Source organism: Apium graveolens, chromosome 7 (genome assembly GCF_009905375.1).
Source record: "Apium graveolens cultivar Ventura chromosome 7, ASM990537v1, whole genome shotgun sequence".
Classification (NCBI taxonomy): domain Eukaryota; kingdom Viridiplantae; phylum Streptophyta; class Magnoliopsida; order Apiales; family Apiaceae; genus Apium; species Apium graveolens.
Genome location: NC_133653.1, coordinates 155,623,003 through 155,641,349, shown reverse-complemented (window position 1 = coordinate 155,641,349; position 18,347 = coordinate 155,623,003). Strand labels below are relative to the sequence as shown.

The following is an 18,347-nucleotide window of genomic DNA, read 5'->3' as shown; positions in this document are numbered from 1 at the left end:
TGATACCCCGATTACTACAGTTAACCTTTTGATACATGCCACTCACTTCAGTGACCAAAGTGATACTTAACCCGAAAGTTTTATGCATCTCTGCTAGTGTGTGCTTTCGCAATATACTCTGCAGGCAATGGGATAGATGTAAGACTTGGATCTCCAATTCCTCAGCTACATACAAGAAAAATGTTCAAAGATGAAACAACAGAAAACATGCACCAGAGAATAAATGAATTATTGCCGTTCAATTACTGTATAAAAACATGCATGTTTAGTTCTACAAAACAATCAAATCTCCCTGACCAAGACCCTACCCTGAGAATCACATTCATGTTCCCTTTTCGTACTTAAGAAATACCAATCTTGAAATAAATAAAACAAACGTTACAAGTGGAAAAAATATCACCAACTTAAATAAGTTGCAGGGCAATTCCAATCAATATATATGCTCCACGCTATTACCTCGAAACAATTAATTATTCAAAATCTCATCTGTAGTATTCAATCGTAGAAAGCTGTGTTGTTTGCTAGAGAAGTCTGAGGTGGGCAGTGTCATTCAATCTTTTTATCTGCCACCCCGTTTTCCAAGAATGTTGCAGAACAGTTACGGAAGAGTCATCTATGCAGATTTTATTTGACATTACAGGACTGCAACCTAAGAGACCTGTGAGAAGGCATTTAATCGGTAATGAATGTGTGAAAACACCAACAGAAGAAGAGGTGAAAGCAGGAGAGGTCAAGGTAAATGGAGTGGTTCGGACATTTAATTCACGTAATGTAGCTTGGTGACTTGGGTCTCGAGGGGTCATCTCATCATCAGCCTCGTTGTCTCCAGTTCCAGTTACAATCTGAAGTCTGCTCTTACCGGACTTTTTCTTAGGAGGACCTTTCCGGGGTTTGTGAAGCAAGTCCCAGTGTGGTGGTGGAAGAGAAGGCCCAACTTGATCATGAATAATATTATTGGGAGCTTGAGAATTTCGTTGAGGAAAACCATGATTTTCAATTGGATCTGGCGGAGAGAAATCAGATCGTAATTTTTCAGGTAATCCCACAATTGTTCCACTTAAGAACTGGATCATTCTGAATTCCACCTGTCTCAGTGATTCTCCTGAAGGTGCAGCAAAATCAGGCTGGAACCTATCCATTAAGCTCAACATCTCGCGCGTGTGTACTTCTGACCGCTGACAACCTTCCCAAAGTCCTTGGCTCATGTCAATAAGGGCATCTGAAGATTGTATTTGTTCATCCATAAAGTTTATCTCCTGCAAGATCCATGGACAGGGATAATCATGTAAATGAAATATTACATGCTTTACAACATCATTCAACCATATAAAAACAACAATGATATGCTATGGAAATCAGCGCCACTGTAGTTTTTGCTTTTCACTATAATCACTTTCATAAGTAAAGTAGGTTCCGCTGTCTGCATATTTGATTATCTGATTTTAGAAAGAAAGAATCGTTCATATGCTACAAAATGAACTTTCCAGTAACAGATTTTAATCTTGTGTAAAGTACTCACTATGCATTGCAAAAATGAATGCTTGAGCACCTTTGAGTTAGTGGCTGGCATCTAACCCATACCTCTACATTTAATTTGATATTATATGTATGCTCTATTCTGCCTCAGACGTTATTTATTCTAAACTGGAAGCCATCTCCATCATGAGGAATGCTTCCTTACCTGCCCAGCTAGCAGTACTTGCTTTCCGCGGCAATTTTTTTTTTTGCCAAACACTCAATAATTTAGCATATGGTACGGGAAACTAATTTTGACTAGTATATAGACATCATAGATTCAAAATTAAATGTAATCAATAGAGAAATACTGCAGATAAAAGAGATAAAAAAGGATTGCATATCATTTACGTGCTAAAACTGTAATTCAAGTTATATGTACATAAATGTTGATTTTATTGTATTGATTTTATTCCCTTACAGTAATAATATGTAAACTAGGAAGCACGGACTCCGATACGGTGACACGGGGATTCTCCAATCATCGAAGAGTCGTGAATACGGGACTCGGCAAATAAAATAATAATAATTAATATTTGTTTATATCTATATTCATGAAAAGATTTGTATATGTGAAATACTTCACATTTTCATTCATAAATCATAAGTTAATAACATGTAATGAAAGTTTAATTCTTCAAAATAAGTGGAGAACCAATTAAAACTCAGTCAACATTAGGTACATCTTGTTTAAAAATAACATACTCCATCTCTGGTTCGTCTAGAGACAGGTTTGCAACTGTTAGAACACTTTCCTCCACCTGTGATACAGTTTATATAGTGCAGGGCTGGGTTTTTTCTAGTTGGGCTGAGTTTTTTCTAGTTGGGTAGAGTCCGAGGCTTGTCGCCCCTGAGTCGTGGCGAGTCCAGCGCTGTTTTCGGGCCGACTCGCCACGTGGCGAGTCTGATACACACTCAGGAGAGTCTGGGTGAGACGGGAGAGTCCGACTAGCATACGGCAGCCAAAATGAAGAGTCCGTGCTTCCTAGTATGTTACACATTAACACACCTGTGAATTGCACAGATTTTGAGCAAATTTACCTAGGAATTATGTAAAGTTTCAAAAAATTTCTGACCATATGTAGCACCAGGATGAATCTCTTGAGAAACTAGAAGGGGTATATACAGTTTTAATCGGCCAAGGCTTAAATTCCAACATTTCATTAGATCCTTGAATGGCCTTTTCTATTGACGAAAATATAGGACACAATTGCTACTTAGAGCTGCCTAAAATTACCTATTTACAGCATCAAGCTTCATATCATGTACCTGTCTAACTTTTATGGAAACAACTCCTCCAGTAAAAAATTATCCGTCCCGAGAGTACTTAAAGCAGCAGGAAAAAGGGTGGAGAATAGAGAGTACTTAGATGAAATTGGGAGAGTGTTCCTCCCTTGTTTATGTTAAGGTTTAGTACTTGAGGATGCACGAGTTGTGACTAAATTCAATGTATATTTCATGGTGCTGGAAAATTGCTTTTCTTGTAGTCGCATTTCTTTAGATACAACTCTCTTCTTCAGAACCAGATTTAACAAGGCACAAGTTGAAGTCGAGTACATAGCTACAATCTTTTAAAAGAACAAGTTTTATGTTTAACTTGCAAATTGTGCAATTTGGGCGATATAAAAACACACTATTCATACTTTGTGTTGATGTGATACAACCAATTGTTAAATATAAGAGTAAGATGCAGCTCGATGGCTAGATATCACACTGCAGTCGACTGGTGGACCCAACCCAAAAATGTACTGATATGAAGGAATTAGCATCAGAACTACAACTAGCAAGCCTTATAAGGTATTACAACTTCAATTTAAATGACAGCTAAAAAAGTTTAGATATCCTTTATTTAGATTTCAGATAATTCAGCTGAGTATCAGTCCTTTCTATAAACATTCACAACATTCGCAAGTAGATAGATATATCAACCCCCATCCACATTAGCATAAGCATTTAAAGAATAAAAAAACAACCATAATCAATCCGAGTGCGTGTATACATACATATCTCAACATCTATCACAATTCTTGATATATAGGAAGACGGGGCAGAAAATGGAAGAATAAGAACTTAAGTTTAATTGAAAGACGGATATTCAAAGTTATAATTGGTAAATAGGTGAAAGTACCAGAAGAAAAATGATATGAAGAGTAAATAAGATTGCAGCTCCGGGTAAAATTTTCTCTCTTCTTTTTTTCTTGCTAAATGAGTAAAATTACTTCTTAGTTCTTACCAAAAAGTCTAATAGCTCTGATGGTAAATACAGTTTTTAACTGAAACAGTTGTCAGGGACTTGAATTCCTTTCATCTACATTTATTCTTTTATGAAATTGTAAATTTGGTTGATTTTTTGGTAGGGTCGGTAAGTCTGCTCAAGCAGGTTACTGTGCTAATGATTTTTTTTAACACACTTAGCAGTCACAAATTGCTACTTTAAAGTGAAGCCACCAATTGACTGTGTGTACAGCCACTGAAATGCATTTAATTTTATATTTTTATCAGTCAACTTAAAAAAAGAAAATCAAAATCTTTTAAAGATCTCTTTAAGGCCTAGTAAGGTAATCATGATTCAGTGAAACAAAACTATTCTTGAATAGATTAAATTCAAAAGTAAGCCAAGAACTAAAGAATCCAAATGTACAACCAAAAACTAAAGAAAGACCAAAACTTAACTAGAGATTACTAAATCTCTATTCTTTCAAATATATATAGGATAGTGTTTTAACTCATGATGTTCGAAACAACTGATTATTTGTGGAGGATATAAACGCATAACCTTGGAATGGAAGGAAAGGGCAAGGGGGATGAGCTTTTGCCCTAGGCTATCTCTTAATTGTTTAAATATTAAAAATACTGTGAAGAGTAGTTTCTTCTCTTCACTACTAAGACTATGGCACAGTCTATCAAAAGAAAGTCTGTTTCATACTGTTGTATGCCTAACCGTTGATTGTACAGGGTCTAAATATCAGTTCTGTCTAAATAAGACAATTAAACAGTGAGCATTATGTTTGAAATGCATAAAGAATAATCCTCAACAAGCTGTCCTCATTTGTATATTAAAGTAACAAAAGAAGATACAAGAACACACTAATTATAACTAAGAGCATCTGACATACGGATTGATGGAATGGAATACATTCTATCATGTTTTTCAAGGCAATCTGATATTTCCTTCACTTTCACCTATACTCTTCTTCACAAGTTTTCATTCTATGTGTACCTTATTCCATTCAATGCAACTAAACACAAACTAAATCACCAAACAATCCTCAACAGTGATCTACATTACTACCATACACAAAACTATATGGTCACACAATGACACCTCACAGAAACCTAAGCTGAGCAATTGAATAACAATTAACTGGACCCAACATTAAACACCTCAAAATCAACAAACCAACAGATACAAGTCCTTAAAATGACCAAGATATAAAATTGTGACCAAATCAGTGAAGCTAATACATCTCTGAGATGAAGAGAGTACCTGGCAAACAGCTAAAGCTGTCCCTCGTGCGCGATCCAACGGAGACGAATAAACAGCATTAAACCTAACACCCCGTGATTTCAAAAAAACAGCCAACGCCCTGGCCTGTCTCTTCCCCGTAGGGGTCAACGCAGCCTCGGGACACCTTCCAGCCACCAAATCAGGCCTCAAATTCATATGACACTCCCCATGACAAATCAAAAACACCTCCGTCACCGTCCGATCATCCTCCACCACTTCCGCAGCACTAAAACTCCTCGAAAAATGCGGAGGAGGTGGCAACGGAGGAGGTGGAGCTAGCACATTATAAGGGTCCCACACCTTAATAGAAGGGCCCATTCTGGGAGTCCCAAAAGCAGAAAGCTGAGGAGACAATGGTGATGCTGAGGAATGACAAGGTAACATTTCTGGTTCTTGTTCAAGAACCTTTTTAACCAAATTATTATCATCGCCCATTAATTCATTTCTATCATCATCATCAATACCATCTTCAGCTTCTAACAATTCTTCTTCTTCCTCCTCTTCATCATCATCATCCTCTTCTGCACCTAATTGTGAAGATTGAGAAGCACCCATTTCTGTAAATGAGATTTAAATAAATGGGGTTTGATCAAAATGTGATCTTTCGATAATTGGGCTGAAGATTTGAAGGGCGGTGATTTGTGGTCTGAAAAACAAATCAGATCTATCTATGTAGTTATGTCTGTGTTTGCCTGCTTTTTACTATGTGTTTCAAATATATATATGTATGTAGGAGTAATATTATATGTCCGTATAATTTTTATTTATCTGCCGTTGAAATGGAGCCAGGCCACAATATTTTCACACCGGCCATGCCCATGATTCAGGATTGTCGGACTTCACGCTTTCAATATCTGGTCCAAATATTAAAAAAAACACAGTGAATCCAATCAAACGAAATGACGCACTTCACTGCAACAAATATACAATGCCTTTTTTACATTTCTTTATACCAGCGAAGTGTATAACTTTCTAGAACAGTTCGGGAGCCAAGTTTTGACCCAACTCGGTTGAGTTTTAATTTTTTTAATAAATTAAACTGAGTCAAGCCGAACTTTCTTAATGAACAAAAAATCATGTTCGAACTCATGCTCATTAACAAACGAGCCCAACACGAGTTTTTATTGAATAATAATAAGCCGAATACGAACCGAATACGAGTTTTCTCCATCAAAACGAGCCGAACAGAGCTGAAATGCAAAATTCTGGTCAAAACACCTGTTGCTGTTAAAATAACAAATCAAGTACTTTTATTTTTTTCTAAAATTTTGTCATATCACTAAAATATATAGATTTAAAGGTCCGTACGATTGGATAATTTATATATATTTTTTAAAAAATTGAAATATTAATACGAGACTAAACACTAGTTACAAGTACTATTCAAACCATTGATTGATTGTCAAAATAACCAACAAAATACATTTTTTTTCTAAAATTTTTGTCATATGACTAATACATATATATATATATATATCTTAGCATCCGTACGGTTGGATCATTTATAAATATTTTTAAAAAAATCGAAACATTAATACGAGACTAAACACTAATTACAAATACAAGTCAAAACACAGATTGACTGTTAAAATAACAAATCAAATACATTTATTGTTTTCTAAAATTTTTGTCATATCACTAAAATATATAAATCTTAACATTCGTACGGTTGGATCATTCATAAATATTTTTAAGATAACTGAAATATTAATATGAGACTAAATACTAGTTACAAGTATTATTCGGTCCATTGGTTAATTGTCAAAATAACAAACAAAATAAATTTATTTTTTTCTAAGAATTTTGTCATATCACTAAAATATATAGATCATAGATATGAGACTGAACACTAGTTACAAGTATTGTTCAAACCGTTAAATAATTGTCAAAATAACAAACGAAATAAATTTATTTATTTTTTCTAAAAATTTTGTTATATCATTAAAATATATAGATCTTAACATCCGTACAGTTGGATTATTTATAAATATTTTTTTAAAAAATGAAACATTTATATGAGATTAAACACTAGTGGCAAGTACGGGTCAAAACACCGGTTGGCTGTTAAAATAGCAAACCAAATATATTTTTATTTTTTTCTTAGAATTTTGTCATGTCACTAAAATATATAGATCTTAACATTCGTATGGTTAGATCATTTATAATTATTTTTAAAAAAATCAAAACATTAATATGAGACTAAACACTGGTTACAAGTACTAGTCAAAACACAGATTGATTGTTAAAATAACAAACCAAATACATTTCTTTTTTTCTCAAATTTTTGTCATATCACTAAAATATATAGATCTTAACATTTGTACCGTTGGATCATTCAAAAATACTTTTTTTTAAATGAAACATCAATATGGGACAAAATAGAAGTACTAGTAAAACTACTGGTTAATTGTTAAAATAGCAAACCAAATGTATTTATTTTTTAATTTTTTTTATTATATCACTTAAATATATAGATTTTGACATCCGTACATTTGGATCATTTAAAAAATAATTTTAAAAAAGTTAAAACACCAATCTGGGAATAAATACAAGTTACAAGTAATAGTCAAATCACTTGTTAATTATTAAAATATCAAATTAAAAAATTTACTTTTAATAAATTTTTTTCAAATTACTAGAATATATATTTTGACATTCACATGGTTCAATAATTAAGAAATATTTATAATAAATCTGAACAAAATTCATAATAATCAAATATATAAAAAAATAAAAAAAATCGAGCCGAGTTCGAGGCGAACCGAGCCGAGCCGAGTTCGAGCCGTACATGCCAGAAGCTCGGCTCAGACTCATTTTCTTAACGAACACATTTTTGTATTCGAGTTCAAGCCCTTAACGAACCTAGCCAAACTGAGCCCTTAACGAGCCGAGCTCGACCTTGTTCGCGAACATCTCTAGGGAGGTGCTGTGCAAGACATCTCTGTACTATAACAAGACTAAGTCAAATTGACAATCCTAAGAATTAGTTGTATGATAATTTAAATTTGTATTTTGTACTCTATTACTTGAGTCTGTAAAAATGTCAAAGATTAGACTAGAGTAATTTATATAAATAGTCTCAAGCCTAAGAATAAATTCTGGAAAGATCAAGAAGATCATGCCTCGGAGAAATTGTGAAGAACTTTAGAGTTGAATAAATTTGTTTTGTGAAAAATATTTTAAGTCAATATATCTACAAGTCTCAGATCAAGTCATATAGAGAAGTCATTCGAGAACTTCAGAATGACGTATCGAGAAGTCAAGAATAACTTATCGAGAAGTCTCAAAGATATCGACAAGCCAAATGAAGATATGAAGATTGGAGATATCGAGAAGTCATTCCAGCATTCGAGAACTCAGAGATATCGACAAGTCAAAATGAAGATATGAAGATTGGAGATATCGACAAGTCAATTTTCTCATTAGAGATCTCAGAGTTATCGACAAGTCAAAATGCCTATAGAGATCTCAGAGATATCGACAAGTCAATTATACATGCAGAGATTTGGAGATCTCGACAAGTCAAGTTCATATTCGAGAACTTAGAGATCTCGACAAGTCATGTTCACATTCGAAAACTCAGAGATCACGACAAGTCAAGATACTTGTCAAGAACTAAGAGATCTCGATAAGCCATTATACTTATCGAGATGTCAGTTCTCTATACAACAAACTGGAGATCTCGATATGAAGCATCTAGAATACAGACAAGTTAAATTTTTAAGATTATCAATCAACAAAAGATCTAATCAGTTAGATTGAAAAGTCTAAAAAAGCAGCTTGAAGAGTGCAAGATCAAAGGCGATGATTAACTGACAGAGGAAAGTCACTGATTCACAGGATTTGCACAGATACACTAAGCCAAAAATGGAAAGCTTTTGAGATTACTTTTAGTATGGTTTAGTATATTCTATTACATGTTGTGTAAATATGTGTTTACTAATCTATAAAGTAAACACTGGTCCTTTGCTTTTAATTGTATTAAACAAATCTAATATTTCTTGTAACTCTCTCAAGGAATAAGCAGAGTTCTTTACTTACAAAGATCCCAGAATTTGTAGCAAAACACTAGCTTGATTTTAATACAAAATTAAGTGAGTTTTGAAATATTATGTGCACTATTTTAATTTTAGTTAACATAATATTACTGCATTTTATCTGCTTTGTTCACCAAGCTATAAATATTCAAAAAACCTTAAAAATAACCAAAACATATTCACCCCCCCCCCCGTGTTGTATTCATTACCTAACAAGTGGTATAAGAGCAAAATCTGAAAGCAAACAGATTAAAGATCTTGGAAGAATGAATATACAGAAGATTAGTAGTATCAAAATTCCTACCTTTAACAGATCTAACTACACAATATAAAAAAGAAAATGATGTTATTTATAAGGATGGCCAACCCATTATATGTTCAGATTTTCAAGAATGGTCCTTTCACCCCCATGGAAAGAGTTGAGGAATCTACAGATGAAGACATGGCCATTCCAGCTCATTATGCTTCTAAAGATCCCTCACAGTATACTGAACCTGAAAAGGAGAAAGTCTCTTTGGATAGTGGTTTGCAACTGATTCTGATAGGGTCACTTGACAATGTAATGTATAACAACATTATCAGCTGTGACACAATCAAGCAGATCTGGGAGAAGATAGAAATTTTTTGTGAAGGAACAGAAGAAGTTAGGTCAAACCAAAGGAGAATTTTGGTATCTCAGTATGATGGTTTCATGGCCAAATCTAAAAAAAGTATAACTGATGTCTTTAAAAGATTCAACAAGCTGATTAATGACTTGTAGCTTCATGAAAAATACTATGAATCTGAGGAAGTTAACTTGAAGTTTTTGTTCACCCTTTCTGATCATTTAGAACAGAAAAATCTCAGCTATAAGAGAAGGGAGAGACTTGAGCAGAATGACACTGGAGGTTCTATATGGCATCTTAAAAACCCATGAATTGGAAATGATCCAAAGAAAGTCCTTAAGAGCTGGTCACTGGAACATTGTTTATGGATCAACTGCTCTAGTGGTTAATGATGATGAACAGGAAATCCAGACTCCTGCCGCCTCAAGCAATGAGCAAAAGAACAAGGAACCACAGAAGCAAGTTATTCTTGATCTTGAAGCGGATGAATTCTTTAACATTAGAGTAAAGAAGCCAAAGATCTTAAAAATAAGGGACAAACATTCAACAAGGACAACAGTTGGAAGACAAAGACATAATAAAATTTTGGAAACAAAAATGGCTATAAAACAGGGTCTGTTGACATATCAAAAATCAGGTGCTTTAACTGTGATGAATTGGGCCATTTTGCTACAGAATGCAGGAAGCCAAAGAAGGTGAAAAAGGACAATGCCTATCTTGAACTGGAAGAAACGTATGAAGCTCTTCTAAAAAAGCAACAGGGCAAAGCTTATATCTTGCAGAAGGAAAGAGTTAGGATAATTCTGATAATGATGAGGAGGAGGAAGTAGGAAACTATGCACTCATGGTCTTGGATCAAGGAGAGTCATCCTCATCAAAAACAAAGGTACCAACTCTCAACACCATTGATTAAAATGAAAGTCAATATAAGGAAACTGTTGAAAAGATGAGCATAGAAATGTTCCACATCCATACTAGCATGGTAACAGTTACTGAGAAGCTCAGTAGGTTATCAAAAGCTAATGAGAAGCTTGAGAGTGAGAAATAAAAGTTTGATCTAATGCTTATGGAGCTTGAGATAGTCAAGCAAGAAAATGAATATCTAAAGAACAAGTTAAATTGTGCTACTGAGATAGAAGTTCTGTTGAGGGAGAAGCTAGAAAAGAATGAAGTAAAACTGAAATCATTCAGAAATGCATCAGTTAGTTGGTCAGTACCATGAGAAAAATAAGTCATGTGCTAACATGGCTATTGGCTTGGATTATGATGCATTGAACAACAATATGAAAGTTGAAGGTGATAAAGGAAAAGCAACTGCAAGTGAAGATGTCCCAGCTATGCTGAGAAAGGTTGGTTCACCTATGTTCAAAGCATGTGAAGTAAATTTCAGTGAAAAAGGGTTGATCATAAAGCAAGAAATTATTGATGAGGACAATGAAAAGAAATGTAGAGAAACAACTCCAACTTCTAAAGATGAGAAGAAGCCCATGGTTGATCAAACTCCCAAAAAGCCGATCAAGGCAGTTAAAACTGAAGATGCAAGAAAGAAGAAGAAAAACAGAAATGGAAAGATTGAGATAAATAAGAGCAACGACTTTGTATTTGTTGCCGATGCTCCTAGAAAACAATGTCAGAAATGTGGCTCTACAAATCATCTAACTCACCTTTGTATGGTGAATCCAAGACTGAAGATCCCTATTCCTTATGTGATAAATTTAATTGCATTCCTTGCAACATGAAAGTAATGACAAGTTGTCATAAGCTGAGAGTAGACCTCAAGGAAATCAACATTGAGTTTGCAATCAAAAAGGAACATGCAAATTAAGTAATGAACATCATTCTTTCTGAATCAACTCATTCTAATTCTGCACATTCTGTTAACAAGAATGTTGTGCAAGACATGCCTGTATCTAAACAAGACTAAGTCAAATTGACAACCCTAAGTAAGTTGTATTGTTATCTTAGTTTGTATTTATACTTGTAACATTTTAAAGTTTGTAAAAATGAAAAGGAGCATACGGAAGTCTTTTTCCTTAAACAGTATCAAGCCTAAGGATTCTATCTGAAAGAAGATCAAGAATATCATGCCTCAGAAGAATTTTGAAGAAGTTTGGAGTTGAATAAATCTGTTTGGATAAAAATACTCTAAATCAAGATCTCTACAAGTCACAGATTTAGTGTTATAGAGAAGTCATTCGAGAACTCCAAATGACTTATCGAGAAGTCAGGAAAGCTACTAGAAAACTCAGAGAGATATCGACAAGTCGATTGAAGACATGAAGTTTGGAGATTTCGACAAGTCATTTCTTCACCAGAGAACTCAGGGATATCGATAAGTTAAAATTCACTAGAGAACTCTAAGTTATCGACAAGTCAAAGTGAAGACATGAAGCTGAGAGATCTCGACAAGCCAAAGTCTCATTCGAGAACTCAGAGACCTCTATAAGTCAAATTCACTATAGAGTATTAGAGATCTCGATAAGTCAATATACTTATCGAGATGTCAAGATCTCTATATGCCTAACTGGAGATCTCGAGTTAAATTCTCAAAGTATAAAATGCAGACCAGTTCAATATCCAAGATATACAATCAACAAACAATTCAACCAGCTGGATTGACAAGTCTACAAAAAGCAGCTTGAAGGATGTGCAAGATCAATGGTGAAGATTAACTGACAAAAGAAGATCAAGATAATCACAGGATGCCAAAGATATGTTAAGCCAGAAATAGAAGGTTCACTTTTCCTAAAATGGAAATGACAAGTGACAGTTTAGTAAAGGGTAATAGCATATCTTATTGTACACTGTGTAAACGAGTAGTTAACTGATTTATAAAGTTAACAATGGTCTTTTGTTAGTTGTAACAATCTAGATAGAAAATCTTGTAATTCTCTCAAGAAGAAGCTAAGCTCTTTCTCAACAAAGAGCCTAGAAATTTTATAGCAAAATATTCTTAATTTTAATATAAAACTAAGTGAGTTTTGAAAGAATTGTGTTTGTTAGGTCACACTTTCACTGTAGAGGGGGTGAATACAGTGTTTATTACAATCAAATCAAACTTCAAGAACTTATGTAACAGAAAACAAACTTTATTTAAACAATAAACTCTGTTACAATCTGGAACTGTTATCTCTCAGTGATGAACAAAATATCACGAGAGCTGCTAGAGTTATATTAAATAATATTCTCGATAATGATAACACTTATAGTGTAAACCCTATGCCTGTGTTTATATACTACACAGTTACAAGATATTCGCTAATTGATATGGAATATAATTCTGCTTCCTAAAATATATCAATCAGATATCTTCTATTCCAAGTATTCCATTCTTCACGGAATTCCTTCTTCATGCATATCTCTTCTTATGTTTATCTTGATCTTCTTAACTTTAATCAGCTACTGTCCTTATCTGATCGTCCTTCAGCACTTAAGTTCTGATATCTATCTCCTGATAACATAAGTACTGATATCCCTTAAGTTCTGACTTCCAGTATAAGTACTGATCAGTTAAGTACTGATTTGTTCTGTTCAAATAAGATCTGAAATCTAAACATAAAACATATTAGCCATGACATTATCAAATATATCTAACAATCTCCCCCAACTTGTAAATTAACAAAATATACAAGTTTAACAGATATTTGATGATGTCAAAAACATTAAGTACAAATGCATGAGAAATAGACAAGATAACTACAACTTACAGTCCTTAAAGTTTTTACCAATTCAACTTCTGATAACAACTTCAATCTGTATAAATATCAGAATTAAGCAGTTGTAGATCTTCGACTTGGCTTCATCATTTTCTGATCTCTCTGATGTCAGGAGTTGTTCTGAGATAATTCTTCAACAAACATTTCTCAGCATATCTGAGTTCATCAATCATTCTCCGTTTGACATCTTTAAGCTCTGCAGTATCTTCACCAGTTTGAAATATTGCAGCTCTGAGATCATTAATCTTTGCTTTTCTCAACTCCCGATCTAGTCTTATGACATAAGCTTTATTAGACTCTAGATTGAATTCAAGCCCCTTAATACCAAGATATGTTCTGATTTGTGCAGTATTAGGCTTCATATCAACAATATCACCATTGTGATTTCTGTACTTTGGAACATATCTGCTGTCAGACTTAACAGAATAAAGTCTTTTCTGTCTCTGAATCTGTTCCTTTAAGTAGTTTGCAGCAGTCTCTGTTATTCTGTCATCCACTTGAAGTAAGAACAATACATGCTCCAATTCTTCAAAATACTTCAACGGAATGGCATTTTGTCTTATATGATAAACCCTACCATCTGTCATGAAATACAACATGATGTATTCTTTCAAGTAGGTATGGTAAACCATCTGTACAGATTCTAGTTGATTCAATCTCTCAGGAGTTGCTCCAATACCTGGTTCACTCAAGGAAGTTGGATCATCGGTAGTGTTGTGTACTCTTCTTTCATCAGCACTTCCCAATCCAGTTTTATCTCTAGCTTCCTTTCCAGTAACTACTCTTGCTTCAAAACCACTTGAAGTAGTCTTCAAAGACTGAGTCTGTTTTGCTTTAGTGAATCCTGGTAGGAGTGTTTTAGATTTATTTTCTGATATCAAGTTAACTTGAGCACTGTCAGAGGTTACTTGCTTCTTCTGAATATCAGAATTTACAATTTCTTGACTCTGAACAACTTGAGCCATGTCAGAGGTTGTTTTAAGAACTTTTCTTGAAGTCAGAGCAAGATTATCTTTTCCATCAGTAATTTCTTCTTCCTCAGGAGGTACATAAGGCTTGATAGGTTCACCAACCTTTTCTTTACCTTTGGATCTTGGATCTATCTGTGGTTGTGATCTAGCCAAAGTTTCTTCAGTATGTATCCTTTCTTTGATCACAATGCCTTTAGGTTTTGGAAGTAACTTTTTACCAGAAGCTTCAGATTTAGATGTGACTTTCTCTGATTTAAGTCTGGCTTCTTCTTCCTTTAAACTTTCCAAGTCCATCCCTGGATTTTCTTGAAGAAATAACTGTCTTGACATTTCCTCATCAAGATCTAGAAGTTCATCAGAACTTATCCTTTTACCAGCAGCAGAACTTATTCTTTTCCCAGTATCAGAACTTGTTCTGTGACTAGCTTGTCTTGATGTAAACCTTCTACCTTGACTATGACCACTACCCATTCCAGAGTTTCCTTGGTCATCTTTTCCATCATCCTTTCCTTGCAGTGACTTGTTGGTTTTGCATTTGGACTTAATTACCTTCTCCCCCTTTTTGGCATCAGCAGGTAATAAAAGAGAGATAAGTAGTTCCACTGAGGTCTGGATTTCAGTAAGTTGCGATTGCTGAGAAGCTTGATTTGTCAGAATTTGATCAATCTGAGCTTGTTGCTTCTCTTGAGTTTTCTCAATATAAGCAACCCTGTCAATGGTAGGTTGGAAGAACTTTTTCTTATCAAGTTTCCAAACTTGTTCCTGTTTAATAAAGTTCTCCTGAATCTTGTGTAGCTCTGCATGAGTGTTGGAATGAAGACCTTGTAGATGTTTAGTACTCAATGCAGTGACTCTAAGCTGGATTTTAAAATCATCAGAATGTAACATTTCATTAGCTTTAGTCAAGTGCTCAGCAAGATGTAAAGCATTTGGAACACATGAAACTGAGTTCCATTCCTTAGTCCACTCCTGACCTGCAGGAGTTTCACTCCAAGGTACTGGTGTATCCCTGATAACAAACTCCTTTAGCAGTTCAGACTTAGGAAGAGTCAGTGGAGGAGTATGTCCTGAAGGACCTGCTGCATCAGCATCTACAGTTGTAGCAGCTTCACCAGTATCTCCAACATTTGCAGCATCAGAACTTGAAGAATCAGTATCTTCTGATAAGACAACTGTATGAGTAGCAATGGAGGCTTCAACATCCTCTAATTGCTGATCTGATACTAAGTTCTGATCAACAGCCATATCCTGATGCTCACCTAAAATCTGATCATCATCTTGATGCAGAGAAGGTGTTAGTGATAACTCAGGAGTTTGAACAGCATCAGTAACAGGTGTTGTGGAAGGATTATTTGCTGTTGGAGCTTCTAAGAAAAGTATTTCAGGCACAACCAAGTTCTGAATATCAATTTCAGCACTTGTGCCTGGATCAACAAGAGATATAGAAGGTGAATTAGCCTTGTCAGATACAGGTTCCTGAGATGGAGTTGATGGAGAAGAAGTGACTGGAGCAAATTCCTTGTCTTGTGAGATCAGAGATTCCTGATCCCCTTCCTTAGCTGCTTCCTCCTCATCATCTGAAACTGGCCTCTGTGCCCTCTGTTTCTTGTACTTTCTTGTTGATTTGGATTCCTTGGGAGTTGCAGGAACCGTCATACGTCTAAGCCTCTTGAGAAGCCTAGAACCCCCAATTGCAGAATCCTTCTGAGAAGTTGCCTTCTCAGCTTCATAATTAAAACCGTTAGCACTGATTGAATTATTTTTCACTGCAACATTAATATTCTGAAAATGAATCATGTTAAAAATGACCTAGATAATTTCGATGAATAAGTGCTGACAAAGAATCAGAACTTAAATAAAGACAAAATTTAAATGGTCATCAGAATATCAAGCAGGATTTAACAACACAGATAAAATAACTCAGAGACAAAATCTTGAAGTAAAAACAGTTTTCATTAATATATCAAGTCAATACATATATGAAATAGAAATTACATCAATACAAGATTTTCCCTAAGCTTCTAATCCTAACGTCAACAGCTTTAGTCCTAGCTAAGAAGCCTGACAAAGCTGAGGATGAAGAAGAACAGGAAGAAGATGAGATTAAGTCATCCTCCTCTTCCTATCTTCGACAAACAAGATAGCGAGTCGAATGATTCGCTCTTGCTGACGGATAGCTTCCCGCCTTTCCTCCTCCAGGCGCTCCAGATGGCGATGATAATCCATCTCGAAGAATAGAAGGTGAGCCAGCACCTCCTGTGGGACAGAGTCCCAGATCTCCTCAGGAATGGCTGTTATATGCCACTCCTGCTGCCACTCGGCACAACTGAGCTCCATTGTGAAGGTTTGTGTGTTCAAAAACATGTTGTATCGAACCATTGTGTTTTTGACAGAAGAAGGAGGATAAGTGTGTGAGAAGAATGTGATGGAAAGACTGATGTGAAGTGGTTGCATATATAGGCAAGAGAATGCCAAGAGACACAAAGATATTGAATGCAGACAGGTAGAATTAATTCTACCTCGTCTCCCTAGACCTTGAAAAAGAATAACAGTCATTGGAAAAGGAATGGGCACATGTAACAAGAGTGAACTGTTCAAGGACGAGTGCCATTATGTTTTAACCATAGACTATTAATCTTCCACTTCAACATTTCGAAATTAATCTGAGACTGTTACCAAATTTTACTCACAGATAAGTCAAGTAAAGGGTTAGACTGAAAAATCAGAACTTAGACCTATACCAGAACTTAACAGTCATCAGAACATAATGTCTTAACTCGAACAAGGAATATCTATCTTAGTAATTACTCATACAAGTTCTTAGTTATGAACGTCAGAACTTAATCATCAGAACGTGTAACTAGAACTTGTCCTCAGAATTTGTGCAGAAGTGACACAATGACTGTTTATCTAAAATAACATAGACCACCACAGAAATTTCATCATTCATATGGAGTGATGTGTGTGTGCATTAAGCTAAATAACAGACAAAGAGTAAAGTCTGATCTACTTCAGTACATCTTAGAAATAAGTCATAATTAAAATTTTGCTAAAGAACTGTCATTATCCTGAAACCTACTGATAAATGAGTTCATGCATGAGTCCACCTCAACTGTTTTTGTGCTAATTTTATGCATCTTTTGAAATTCTATTTTACAGAGGCTTCTCAGTGTAAGTGAGTCACGACTGTTTATCAGAATTTATGCTATTATCAGAGTATTTCTCCAGTAATCATAGAGTGTGAACAGTCACCAAGAAAAATATTTTGCTTTTCTAATGCATATTTACTTAATACCAGCAATGCACTTGGGTCGTCCCATTCACATTTTTACTCTAGATCTCAAAGGAGTACCTGATATTATTCTTTGATTCTTTTCTTTTTCTTTTGATAAGTGAGGTTTATCAGCACTTAGTACATTCAGCAGTTTTACTAGAATCAGAACTTAAACAGATGAGTAGCATTATTCTAATTTGGGACTTAGTAATAAGATATACAAAGTAAACTTAACTAAGCTCAGTTATCAGAATTTGTTTGTGTCATAAGATTTCCACAGAAATAATTACTTCTTTCATGGGATCATTTGTTTATTGAAGACTAGTAGGTCAGTATCTAGCACAGTTATCCTCATAGGATAGAATAGTTACTGAAACAGACATATCACTTATCAGAGTTTAGAAACATATATCAGACAACAGTCAGTACTTAAAGACATTTATCAATTAATGCACAGAATATACAAAGAGATTAATTCTGTAAATACTGATCATAAAGTCTGATAACATAGAACAAGTTTAAGCAGATTTAGAGAAAGAACCTGAAATCATTCCAAGTTCATTTACCAATTTTGAAAAGGTAGCTTCACACAGTGGTTTTGTGAAGATATCTGCTACTTGTTGATCTGTGGGAACAAAATGCAATTCCACTGTACCTTCATCCACATGTTCCCTGATGAAATGGTACCTGATGCTGATGTGCTTTGTCATAGAGTGTTGAA

The 18,347-nt window shown here is 34.8% G+C and overlaps 1 protein-coding gene across 1 annotated transcript; it reads right to left on the bottom strand.

Annotated features, from left to right (window-relative positions):
• Positions 1–220: 220 nt before the first annotated feature.
• LOC141671384 (uncharacterized) lies at positions 221–5,885 on the bottom strand. The gene is made up of 2 exons (XM_074477613.1): positions 5,003–5,885; positions 221–1,256 (listed from the first exon to the last, which is right to left on the bottom strand). Exons 1-2 carry the CDS (start codon positions 5,576–5,578, stop codon positions 522–524), a joined length of 1,311 nt encoding a protein of 436 aa, XP_074333714.1. The 5' UTR covers positions 5,579–5,885; the 3' UTR covers positions 221–521.
• Between the last annotated feature and the right edge of the window lie 12,462 nt (positions 5,886–18,347).

What these genes read in the sequence shown, in the direction of transcription:
- LOC141671384 (XM_074477613.1), bottom strand. Translation starts at nt 5,578, where the DNA reads ATGGGTGCTTCTCAATCTTCACAATTAGGTGCAGAAGAGGATGATGAT. An exon ending in CAGCTTTAGCTGTTTGCCAG is followed by an intron (nt 1,257 to 5,002) that starts GTACTCTCTTCA and finishes TGGATCTTGCAG; the next exon opens with GAGATAAACTTTATGGATGA.